The sequence below is a fragment of the Lygodium microphyllum genome, chromosome 22 (assembly GCF_053477565.2).
Source record: "Lygodium microphyllum isolate KBCC chromosome 22, Lygodium_microphyllum_v1.1.10, whole genome shotgun sequence".
Taxonomy (NCBI): Eukaryota; Viridiplantae; Streptophyta; class Polypodiopsida; order Schizaeales; family Lygodiaceae; genus Lygodium; species Lygodium microphyllum.
In genome coordinates this window covers 49,827,446-49,840,673 of record NC_141156.1, presented here as the reverse complement: position 1 = coordinate 49,840,673, position 13,228 = coordinate 49,827,446, and the positions used below count along the sequence as shown (strand labels likewise).

The window sequence follows — 13,228 nt, the reverse complement described above, 5'->3', positions numbered from 1 at the left end:
AAAGTTATGGTATTTAACACTTCAGCTGCTTGGGTGACAAGAGCTGAGCACCAGTTTACTTTTGATGGAGAGCCAGTGGAGATGGTTAGGCAGTACGTCTATTTGGGGGTCACATTGAAGGGACCACAGTTCTCTTGGAGAGAGACATCAGAGGCTCGTTTGGCAAAAGCATATGCAGCCTTAGGTGCATTGGAGAGGCAATGTGCTCACATACAATTTCATGAGCCGCGCACCAAACTGTGGCTTTTTGACACCCTGGTTACACCCACACTCCTATATGGGGCAGCTATTTGGGGTCCGAGTCTCTTTCACACGAGGAGACAACCTTTGGGAGACCAGGATGGACCAGAGAAGGAATACTATGACGGATGGAGCATATGGAAAGACCACTGGTCATGATGATCTCACGTATGATACGAGCAAAGAGCTCGACCCCACATGAGATTATCAGAGCTGAGTTGGGAGCATCACCCATGGTGGCTGAGGCCTTGGTCCAGGCAGTGACTTTCATACATAGACTATGGGAGCTCCCCCAAGATAGATACCCACGGCTAGCCCTGGCCTCTTCTAGACAACTAGCAGCAGACGGTGACAGACACTATTGGTATGCTCAGATGAGTACATGGATGAGTCTACATGGGCTGCAGATTGACAGACTACCCCCCTTTGACTATAGCCTGGATTGCCCTACACTTGACCTAATCCGATCAGAGCTAAACCATGTGATCAGAGCAGACATACTGAAGTTAGATACGGAGAAGACTTGGATCCGACCCCCCTCCCCCCATGGCACGAGGATGGCACACTACCAGACCCACTTCCTTCAGGTATCTGAGGATGGTTTCATCACCCGACCCAATTACATGGACACACAGCTGCCTCATGGACTACGCACAGTTATTGGTCAGATCTGCACCTCATCCCACCACGTGAGGATTGAGACAGGTAGATGGGAGGGTATACAGACAGAAGAACGCATATGCCCACTATGCGACAGAGAGCCAGAGACAGAGGAACACTACATCTGCCAATGCACTGTATATTATGACATACGAGGTAGATACCACTGTCTGTTTCGAGAGGGTTTTGGACCCCTGGGACGGATCATGCAGTTTGAGGATCAGAGATGCTTGGGATTTTTCCACTTGGAGCTCCAAAGGCGCAGAGCAACAATTCTACGGAGTAGGAGGCCCCCACAGCTCGGCTCATATAGACAGAGAGCAGTCACTGACTTTTTCACTGATACACGATAGAGTATGGCAGATACCACTACTACTGCCACACAGCCTACAGGAGTACATCATCATTGGACCTCATCTTCTGTAAGTGTCCCTTTGGATAAAGCAATGGCACTTAGCTGGTCTAGGTGCCCATGTCCACCCGGACGAAGGCCTAGACATCCACACCACAGACAAATTAAAGCCATCATTGAGCGCCACAGGAGACAGATGCCGAGATGCCTCAGCCATGCAAAGATACACCTCCTTAGAGAACAAACATATCATTGATGGAGAGTTTTCCTTTCTCTACTCTCACTTTCAGATCACTGACATGTTTCCCTTTTATAGGACACTATTTCATTTTTTTTCAGTCTCATAGGCATGTTTTTCATCTTTTTCTCGTTCCAAATGAGAAACACACCATCATTGTATGTATTGCTTTGGTCTCATAGGCCACATTGGTCTTTTAGAGACGTTAATATACTCTCTCTCTCTCTCTCTCTCTCTCTCTCCAAGCTATGCAAACTCCGTTTTACAGTAGATCAAAATTAATGTTTGTTGTTTACAGAACATCGGTAGCTAGGGTTCATAGAAATTAGTCATTTTGGATGTGAATTTGCTTGCTAAAGACAATTCAACCAAAACCCCTAAATTTTCTCTTATTTTGGGTCGCCAAATCAGTGAAGATTCAGTGCAGACATCAAGGCAAATATATTCAAACATGCAGATCTGATTTTCTAGCCACTTAAAGCATTAAATTCAACATCTAATCTCAGCATGCCAGAGATTAGGGTTTATGGACAGCAAGTTTACAGGTCTGAAATACTTCAATTTGATAGGTGCATTGGTTACGGCAAAGCTCTAAGATTGTTGGGCAATCAGGGCTGAGGCCGCATTCGACAAATCGGATTGGTCCCGGACTCAGGTTCATGCAAATTCCTCATTGATTGCAATGTGGTAGCCATGAGAGACCATGGATGCATTTCTCAATGTTCATGTTGATCTATGTTGGGATGATTGTAGCTTTGTATGGTTGAAGACACAGATTTGTCTATGTAATTGAGACATTCAAAGCTCACTGGTCAAGGTTGGTGAGAGCAACTAAAGACATAGCCATTGGAGTGGATTTGGTCCATTGAAGAGCCAGGCATGTGAGGAATCATTAGCAAAAAGAGTGTTGGTCTGTGACATCTCTGTTCATCATATGGGCAGGTCACAAGTGGTTCATGTAAAGGCTCATCTTCAATATTAAAGAACTACCGTAAGGGGTGCTCATCTTGAGGGCCTTTGCTGAATTGAAGAGTATGTGTGTTGTAAGTTTATGTTCATTGCCCTATAGGTCAGATCTATACGTCGATTTCAAGTCTCATCACATGTGGTACAGAAGGCATATCTACCACTAGACATCTTGTGACATTGCAGCATATCCCTTGTGGGGAGACCCCCCCCCCCCCCTATAAGAGGCCTCCGCATTAAAACTTTCCTTAGTATGGAAGCTTAGACCTCCGCAATTGAAGAAACCGACCGATCACGCCAATTAGTCACCCATCTTTTATCCTCAACCATTTTATGATAAACCTAATCCACTGATTGTCTCACAAAATCATCCAACAACACAAAAGCCCAATATCACCATTTGATGAAGGTTGAAACCTAAGATGCAGGCAAAAGGGAATGCTGCCAATATGATTGTCGGGTACAAAAAGTAAGATACATTATAGTAAGATAAAATACAGTACTAAATGGTACCTTAGATTTTTTAAGATATGGTAGGATATAAATACATTATTCTCTACAAACTACTTAAGACGTAGTTTCTTAGATACAGAAAGGTAGAGAAATTGTTTGAATCTCAAACAACATAATCCATGAGAGAATCATATAAGTGTAAGAAGCATTTTACTCATCCTAAAGTGAGGATCTGATTGAAAAGAAGTATCCATTAAGTTGGACTTTATGGGACTAATACGTATAGGTATGGTACCTATAGTATCGTATAGTATGAACCCTTTCCAACATGGTACTATTGCAACTATGGCCACCAAAGCTGTTCCTCCAAGATGGTTCCGATCAGCCTATAACATGATACTCTTTCAAGTCTAGACAACTGGTGGTGCAACATACTTTCTGTTGCTTCAGAGATCCTTGCACAAACATGTGATCATCTCAGCAATCAAACTGTGATCTATTATTTCATTTCTTGAAGCTTAGTGAAATCCAAAGTGACTTCTCATATCAGACAATATGTATGCGTAAATGCAAGTAAGTAAATCAGAATAGCATCCACACACTATAGGGCCAATGAATGAATGAACAAGAAATAATCCAAGCCATGGAAAGCAAATGTGTACATATACAAACATAAAAGTATGTTCCTAAAGTATGTTTTGGCTGCCTTGAACTGAAACATGTATGGACCAAAATTTGTTAGGCACCATTCAATAGTTTTAGAAACAAAAATAAAGTAGTAAAAATGCAGCTGCAAAGATAACATTCAGTTCATAAATCATTAGGTTTAGAGCCTAGGCAAAGCCATAAGGCTAGATAAACCTCTCTTTTAAAAAAGGCATGACAGTTTTAAAGACTCCAAAAAGTCAAGTATGTCCCATCCAGTCTTTTCAGATGTTTGGAAACATTTGCATGGTTAAGCCTATGAGTAATATAAAAACCACATACGATCCAAGCACAATGCAAGAACTTGAAGAGTGAGCTCCAAGCCAACGATGCCCAGATTTCCCAGCTGTGCAATGATGTCTCAAATTGGAGTTGGGACAACTTGAGGCAGCAAATGAAAAACTAAATAAGGACGAGGACCAAGAAATCTTCCATAAACCCAATGATTTGACACACCTCACACGTGTTTTTAACCTTCCATTCTGGGCATAACCAGAATGGTTATCTTTCTATTTTGATATAGCCACATCCTCGTTGTGGGCATCATTGTCTCACATGGGGTACAAATGCATTCAGTCTACATATATTTTCTGTAGATTAGCTCTTTTCCAGTGCTTCTTGCATGATCACATTATAAGCATATTTTGACTCATAGCGCGATAAGTCTTTATCAAGTTTAATATAACTTTTCTTTTTTCTTTCTGCATTACACATTTACAGGATTGTTGTTAACTCTAATGCTATAACATTCATTACTCTGATATGATGATACTTTACCATATTAGAAACATCACTGGATGTACATTCTCTAGGGCTTAAACTGTTTGTCTATGTGTCATGGAGAGCCACTCTGAGGGCAGCCTTAAAATCAAAAACTTGTTCCATGATATGGACATACAGAGCAGGACATAGATGCAGATGCCTTTTTTGATAATTATGACCTATTGAATGAGATGAGATGGACAGTTATTCCTAGTCAAGGAATCCTTGGAAAGAATTTGATTAAGGTGAACATAGTTCCACATAGCTGCACGTCTATTTTGAGCCAGAGTGGCTTTTCCTGTTAGTGCAAGAAGCCACAAACAGGGGATTGAACCATGTATATAGAGCTCTAGCATGCTAAGTTGGGAGTTAGGGGCCATCATCAGTAAAGGACCCTTGAAAGACTTCCTTATGCACCATGCTGTCACAAGAAGAGCTAGATCTATTAAAGACATTTTTGGATAGTGGGGCCTGAACCTGAGTCTTGTTGGAGAAAACCCTAGCAAGACATATTCAGAACCCTGGTGCTCCAAGTCTTTTTGTGTCTTTTCTTGAACAGGGAATATAATATTTTTCACTGTGGCACTTCCAAGTTCCAGAAGCTGTTAACTGTTGTGCAGATATACCTGCCATATTGGGAGTATGCAGATTTTCTTATGTCATTTTAGGTTGTATATATAAGGAGAGTTTCCTTTGAGTGGTGTTAGGAGCACACCTTTTTCTCGTCGCTTTACTGAGTTGAGAGCATCACTTCGTATTATCATTGGTGTAATCATTGTTTACAAAAACCGAGGTTTAATGTAAATGGATTTCAAAATTTTCAAAAAAACCTCGGAATTTTGAAGAAGAATATAACATTGAACTTGATAAGATGTTTATTTATAAAAATCACTAATAAATGTAATTTGATTCAAAGAACCCTCCACAGTTTTGAATTAAAGGTTTTTGTATCTACTACCAAAAATGTTTTTCATAAACACTGGATGTAATGAGAACTGTTACAACCAATCCCATGTAGACTTGTATAGATCATGTAACTGTTAAGGTGTTTAAATAGATGCATTTAGCGTTCTGAAGTAATTATATTTCAATGCAGAAATACTGAGGTGGACTTCGTTTCTTCTGGCTTGGAGGAGACTGTTGTAGAAAGTTGGGAGAAAGTCAGCAATACAGCTGAACAGAGGGTAAGATATTTCTAGTTCTTTTAATCAAGTAAAGATTGAGTCATCCTTGTATTCATGCCACCCAAGGACTTGCTAGACCACCTTGAAATCTAGCAAGTCACTCTCAAGTGGTGCCACCTTCAACTTTCATTCATTTTATAAATCTAGCAAGTCCCATTGTATTAATATCTTACAAGTTTCTGAATTTTGGATACTAACCAATATGTCATTGATGCTTAGTAGATGTGTAAGGGCTCTTGTGTTGAAATGGTTGTAGGGTTGCAACTTGAGGACTGCTGCATATCTTGTTGCTATTGAGAAGATCGCAACTTGTTACAAGGTTAGGGGGATCTTTCCTTAGTAAATTTTGGGAATCTTTGAATAGAGGAGAATCTTTGAATAGTGGAGAATCTTCTGTCTGCAAGGAAGTTCCATGACAGCCTATCACAATGTTTACAAAGGTTTTGAGAAGATCTTGCCATGGTTCTGAATCATTGTCTCTAGGCTCTAGCTATGGGAATGGAATTTTGGTTGTTGTGCCTTTTATCTTCTGCAAGAAAAAGTTTAGTGTAAGCAGTGCACCATAAAGTCTAGTCCTTTTTGCCCTGCCCAAGGAAGGCCGTTGCATTTGGTAAAAGCAATGCCTACTTTTTCTTATGTTAATTTGTATACCCTTTTATGCAAACATGAAATGAGAAATTTTTCAAAACTCTTTTTAGTTGAATGTTTAGAGCATTCCATATGAATTAAAATGTAACACACTTTACCTCTTTTGAAAAGATAAGTCTGTTTATATCGTAATGAGTAATTATATTAATCACATGAGAAATACAAGAGTTACAATAGAGAAGCAGAAGATACTACTGAATGCCAAGCAACTAAATCCTCCCTAGGGAGCAGGCCAGCATGCTAAATAAGATCCAATTGCTAATGGAGAAACCCCTTGAGCTTAGCAATATGACTTTGAACCCTGGAGGCCAAATCAAAAATGAAGTCCGGTTGACCTAGGTGTGCCAAAAGCCCCAAAACCTAAGAAAACGAAGTAAGTCCTTCATACGTGGCTGCATGGGAGTGGGATATTTTGCCTTACCAAAGACCCAATTAGAGGAATGTAGCAAAGGTTCCACTATCGCTCTCAAAATGTCAAACAAAAAGGGATCAAATCTTTTTGGCTAAGGGGCACAAAATAAATCTGTGACCGGAAGATTCCATTGGTAGTACAAAAGAAACAGATGTCATTTGAAATATGGCACCTACAAATAGTCGAGGCAAGGGGCAAGCCACCTATCAGCATTTTCCAAAGAAAATATGTGCATTTGAAAGAAGTCTTATTGAGCTATCCTTTCATAACATTAAATTCCACCATGCCTTGCTTTTATGTAATCCCCAAACAACATTGGTCGACTCGCAACAACTCTCTCTCTCTTTTTTTTTCGTAAAAGATAATTGTATTAATTACGAAAATTTTTCATGATTACAAGATACACGATGGCTCTACCCCATCGTGTGTACAAACTGACTGTTTACAAGAACCAGAGGGCCAAATAGTTACAAAATCATGGCAAAGACGCAGAGGAAATTGCCATGTGCCAGGGGCGTAAGTCCTCCCGAGAGAGGATGTCAGCGTGCCGGAGAAGATCTATCTGCCAATACAAGAAACCTTTAAGCCTAGCAATATGCCGCTGAACATTATAAGCAGAATCAAAAAGGAAAGCATTCCGAATGGTCCAGTTGTGCCAACAGCCCCAATATCGAAGAAAGTGAAACAAGATCTTCATATGTGGTTGTGTCGGTGTGGGATATTTGGGCTGCACGAAAACCCAATCAAACGGGCGAAGCGAGAAACCAACCACCGCTCGCCAGATGGTTGACAAGAATGACCAGATTTTTTGAGCAAGGGGGCAAGAAATAAAACGGTGACGGGCGGATTCCACAGTGGTGGTGCAAAAGAAACAGTTGCCATTGGAGATTCGGCGCTTTGAAAGAGCTGAAGCAAGCGGAAAACCACCAATCATCACCCTCCAAAGAAAGACCTTATATTTGAATGGTGTCTTATTTAACCAGCCCTCCATCACAGTTACCCTCCACCATGACCAGGATTTATGCAATCCCCATAGAATATTAGCTTTAGTAACCAGCCATTGATGATCTTTAATCAGAAGATGATACACCTGGTTAGCTGAAGCCTTTTCTAAATGCAGCCGGCCTGCAAAGTCCCAATCCTGCCAGGGACGATCCATAGCAAGCGCGGGAAAGGGTTGTCTGCTCTGAAGCACCCTCAAAAGCTGTTCCCATAAAAACTTGTATCCACGAGGGATCCTGAAAAGCCTCCTGGCTGTACGAAATGACATGAACACATTGCGACTGGCAAGAGTAGCATCTGCGACCGAAGTTAAGCCCAAACGTGCCACACGGTTGAATTGTGGTCGAAGCTCATGTTTATCGTCCCACGAAATTAACCGCGAGACTGCCAACAGTTCCAATTGAAACGAATTAGTGGCCAAACGATCCTCCGCTGGATGCCACTGAGACTTCCGGAGGACCAGTTTCCAAGAACACACCAAATGGGCAAGCAGAGATGAGGAAGAACTGGAGAACCGAGAATCTGCATTAAGAACATGCCACCACGAACTGCGGATGTGGGTATTACCATGCCGAAGCCCGTGATCCTCAAGAAAGTAACGGGCTATGACGACCCAAGGATGACAATCCGAGCACATGGCACGAAAAAGAGACCAGCGGAGTGCCAGCATATGAGTGTGGGGATCCAAAACAGCCCCTCCACCCATGCGTTTTGGGGTGCATGCATGCGACCAAGAAATCCAGGAAATACCCTCATGCAAGGAATCCTTCTTCCATAACATGAAACGAATAGACTTCGTAAGATCATTCAGTGTCGTAGTAGTCCAGGGTAGCAATGGCAAGAAATATGTAAGCATTGGCAACATTATTGTCTGGGCTACTTTGAGGCGAACATGGAAGGGCCAGGCTTGAGACTTCCAATACAGAAACTTAGCCGCCAGTTTCTGTGAAATCCACTGTAATAGCTGCTTTGGGGGAACATCAACCCCCAAAGGGTACCCAAGATGCCTGGCAATGGAGCCAGGGGGGACAACCATGCCCTGCCATTCCAGTGACTGCAAATCCGACTCCGTGCAGCTGAGAATGGCCGATTTCAAGGCGTTAATGCGCAGACCAGAAGCCTGACCAAAGAGAGCCCAAACATCTAATGCTTTGTGAAGATTATCTTTGTCCACACGCAGAATCATAAAACTGTCATCAACCAAGGATTGACCAATGAAGTGCTGTCTAGAGGGAAGCAACAATCCAGCCAACTGAGTAGAAGCTGCCATATGAGATAGCATCGAAAGAACCGGATGAGTCGCAAGGGCAAAGAAGAGAGGACTCAAAGGGCACCCCTGTCTGACAGAGCGGGCAAGGACAATCGGCTTGGTAGCTCCTCCATTCAACATGACCCGCGAAGATGCTGCAACACTAATAGTATAGATCAGACGAGACATCCGGGCACCAAAGCCCATAGCAGACATAAGTTCTACAATGAAAGACCAGTCCAGATAATCAAAAGCCTTTTCCAGGTCCAATTGAACCAGTACGACCTCCTGATTTGAATGCCTTGCATAATCAATTGCCAGTTGCGCATTTAAGACATTGTGCAAAATGTTTCTGCCCTTAATAAAACCATATTGGAGAGGATGCACAATGACAGGAAGATGCTTATGGAGGCGATTCGCCATAACCTTTGAAAAGATTTTATATATAGAACCCATCAAAGAAATTGGGCGCCACTGTTTCAACATGAATGGCGAAGGAACTTTTGGAAGCAGTTTAATAAGACCATCTTTCCAAGAGGAAGGCATAATCCCCGTTTCCCATACCTGCTGAAACAAAGCCATCAAAGGTTTCGCGAGCTGGGTGGCAAAAAACTCAAAGAACTCATTGGTAAGACCATCCCAGCCAGGACTTTTATCCTTAGGCAAAGTGTAACAGAACATCCATGACCTCCGACTCACAAATATCTGCCTCCAGAGTAGGTTGCATGTCCTGAGGAACCTGATTGCGGACCAGATCATAAAAAACTGAACGGGCATGAGTAATTTGGCCTGAAGGCAGAGAAGTAGAACCAAGAAGGTCTAGGAAATACTTTCTACACATATTCACAATCATCTGCGGATCAAGAACCATTTGACCTGCTTCATCCTGGAGCCTCGTCATATTCTCTCGAGCAGAAGAGGCATGGAGAGCTCGAAAAAACTTATGGGTCTGACAAGCACTGTCTTGCAGAGTGTCCGTCAGATGTTGCAATTTGACCTGCTGATAGGATTTCAACTAAAACTCTTTAATAAGATCAGCCAGACGCGTTGCCAGTGATAGTAGAAATGCGTCATCAGGAGTACCCACCAGCAAAGAACGAACCAAAGCCAACAGTTCCTTGGCTGCTTGTCGGCGCCGCCGACAAAGAGAGGCATGATGGATCCCATACTGGCGAGCAACCCGCTGCACATTGGAGAGCAAGCGTTGAAAGGAAGCAGTGCCCTGAGATGAGAAATCCAATAAGAACCGATCAATCAATTGCTGCATATAGCCCTGGAAGATTGCATGCTTCAAATAAGACGAGTTGAAACGCAACGGGAGTCTATCCAGAAATTGCTTGAAAGGTGCAATTGGTTGTGCAAGGAGCTCAAGCTGCAGAGGGAAATGATCCGACAATGCATATTTTTGTAACACTTTCATTTCGAGCATCTCTGGAAGAAAATCATCATCCTGCATTATGTATATGCGGTCTAACCGCGACCATGTTGTGGCATACTGGGCAGAATGAAAGGTAAACCCTGTAGAAGAAGGATACAACCAAGACCAGAGATCTTTCTTAAGAACGGCAAAATCCGATTGATGCCACGTACGTCTTTCCGGCGCATCCATTATCGAATGTTCTGATGTGGACTGTAAAGAATCAACACACATATTAAAATCCCCCATCAAAAAACCCCGTCTGCCAAGGGACAAGGAACTCTACAAGGTATGCCAAAGCTCCTGACGAGATAGAGGATCATTCGGAGCATAGAGGCCAAGCAATCATAAGATCTCTCCTTCGAATAAAATTTCAATCACCACAAAGCGGCCATGTACATCATTCTTGATAAGAACCGGCTGATATTTTTCATGTACAATCATAAGCACACCAAAATACTGCCTGGCATGTGTCCCTGCATAGAACAAACGAAAACCATGGCAATCCACAACTTTACCTGCTTCACTATGACTCTTGTGTTCAACAGCACACAAGACATCCCACTGATTCTCATGCAATATTGTCCACATGGCATGTTGCTTGTGGCGAGAACAAATTCCTCGCACATTCCACGTAGCTATCTTCATGTGGATTCAAAAGAGGATCAGGTACGAGGCACAGCTTGTCTCGATGAGACTTTTTCGGCGAGAATGTCTAGTACATCCTCATCCAAGAAATCAGCTAACACGGCAAAAGAGTTCTGACGACCAAATTTGGAAGTGGATGGCATATCCGCTGACTTGGGGATGGAGCGGGGATAACGACGATCCCATGGGATAATGACATTACCTCAAGTATCAAAAGCCAGCTTAGCGGGTGGAGTCTGGACCCTTAGGACCATCTGAAGACACTCTCCTAGCTGTCTGTTGACGGGGAGCAGAGGAAACCATAGCAGGAGCAGAGTGCTCTAAAGACATCATTTCTTTCGTGCACATATACGTACGCATGGAATCTGGTGAGGCAACAGGCACAGTATCCATCATGCCAACAGCATGCTTGTTGCCTTTTTTCACGCGTACATCTACCCAGTCATTGCCACCAGAATCCAAACCCGAGACCTGTTGTTTACCTTTATTCAAAACTTTAGGTGGCTGGGTGGCATCTTGCGATGGCGCGTCACACATCATAGCTTCCATGGGTTGCGCAACATGCTCGACATCTGAAGTGTGGTGCTTCTCTGGGCATTCAGCCATAAAATGCCCCAATTTTCCACATGAAAAGCAATGTCCTGCAAAGTTGCCCCATTTCAAACGAAAATGTAAAGGATGCATGCCAGAGCAGTTAATGCGTAACCAAGCAGGCCTTTTTCGAGCAGTATCCCATAACATACACAGGTGGTTGCGATTCATGGCCCTTAGGCTTGGGGGGACCAGAACAGTGCCCACAGCAGCCATGGCGTCTTTTAGCAGTGGCCAATAAACAGCCGGACAGTTTTCCACTTCAACCCACACAGGGCATTCACGTTGCAGCAGACGTTGAAAATCTGCCATGGGGCGCCATGGCACCACATGGACCAGACGGCGATCAACGAACAGTGGCAGTTTAGACAGGAGAGCAGCATGATGTGTCTCTGATTTCAACAGCACCTCAAAAAAACCCCGGGGGCCAACAAAAATCTCTTCAACACATTCCTCTTGTAGCAGACTGTGCAACCACTGGCGAATACAGGAAAGCAGCGGGATCCTAGCAGTGAAAAAAGTATCACAGCACGTTCATAGAACACTGAAAAGGAACGCAAGACATGTTTCGGATCCACAGTGGCTTCTAGAACATCTTCCGTTGCAGAGTCCGAAAAGACTTCCTGATTATGTTGAACATAATCGCCCAGCAAAGTGTTAGCAAACTCCAACAGGTGCTCCCAATCAACCTCCTGGGAGTCCAGAGAATCAGAAGTAACCTGAGCATAGGAACAATCCTGATGATCCATTATCCCTGCCGAGGTATGCTTGGTGCGTTTGCCCGCTGGCTGGAGGTCAGGAGCAGGGGACATCTCCTCTGTGCACGGAACCATGTCCTCTGGTTCCTCGGTGTCAAAATCCGGACCAAGAGCTGCCACCGTTTGGTCTATGAAAGCCAGATCCAGGCCTGCCATATTGTATCTGCTGTACGCTCTCTCTCTCTCTCTCTCTCTCTCTCTCTCTCTCTCTCTCTCTCTCTCTCTCTCTCTCTCTCTCTCTCTCTCTCTCTCTCTCTCTCTCTCTCTCTCTCTCTCTCTCTCTCTCTCTCTCTCTCTCTCTCTCTCTCTCTCTCTCTCTCTCTCTCTCTCTCTCTCTCTCTCTCTCTCTCTCTCTCTCTCTCTCTCTCTCTCTCTCTCTCTCTCTCTCTCTCTCTCTCTCTCTCTCTCTCTCTCTCCGTCTCCAAAGCGGCTTGCATATCAAGTGGAACCTGTTGGCGGACCAGTTGATAGAAGACCGAACGGGCAAGCGTAACCTGGCTAGAAGGCGAGGAACAGGAACCAAGGAGTTCCATAAAATAGTTTCTGCACATAGTGACAATGGTCTGCGGATCCGTGACCATGCGACCTTCCGAATCCTGGAGTCTGGTCATATTTTCGCGAGCTGGAGACGCATGCAAGGCGCGAAAGAACTTATGAGACTGGCAGGCGCTGTCTTGCATTGTGTCCGTCAAGTTGTGCAGCTTGGCCTGTTGATAAGATTTCAACTGAAACACTTGAATAAGATGGGCCAACCGCCTCTCCAGAGACAGCAGAAAATCATCATCAGGGGAATCCAGGACCAAGGAACGGACCAACGCCAGTAGGTCTTCTGCTGCATGTCGACGCCGGCGACAAAGCTAGGCATGATGGATCCCATACTGGCGAGCAACTCGCTGCACATTGGAGAGCAGTCGTGCAAATGAAGGCAAGCCCTCCGAGGCGA

At 43.8% G+C, this 13,228-nt stretch overlaps 1 protein-coding gene across 11 annotated transcripts in view; it reads left to right on the top strand.

Annotated features, from left to right (window-relative positions):
* The window catches only part of LOC148017135 (uncharacterized), a 123,838-nt gene extending 117,609 nt beyond the window's left edge, over window positions 1-6,229 (top strand). For 9 of the 11 annotated variants that reach the window (XM_087662505.1, XM_087662501.1, XM_087662503.1 and 6 more), the window contains 2 exons: window positions 5,473-5,560; window positions 5,817-6,229. In XM_087662505.1, coding sequence (XP_087518631.1) covers window positions 5,473-5,560; window positions 5,817-5,900 — 172 coding nt within the window. In that variant the 3' untranslated portion in view covers window positions 5,901-6,229. The remainder of the gene's footprint in view (window positions 1-5,472; window positions 5,561-5,816) is intronic. The other 2 variants (XR_015687844.1, XR_015687843.1) reach the window with 1 other exon arrangement.
* Window positions 6,230-13,228: the final 6,999 nt, after the last annotated feature.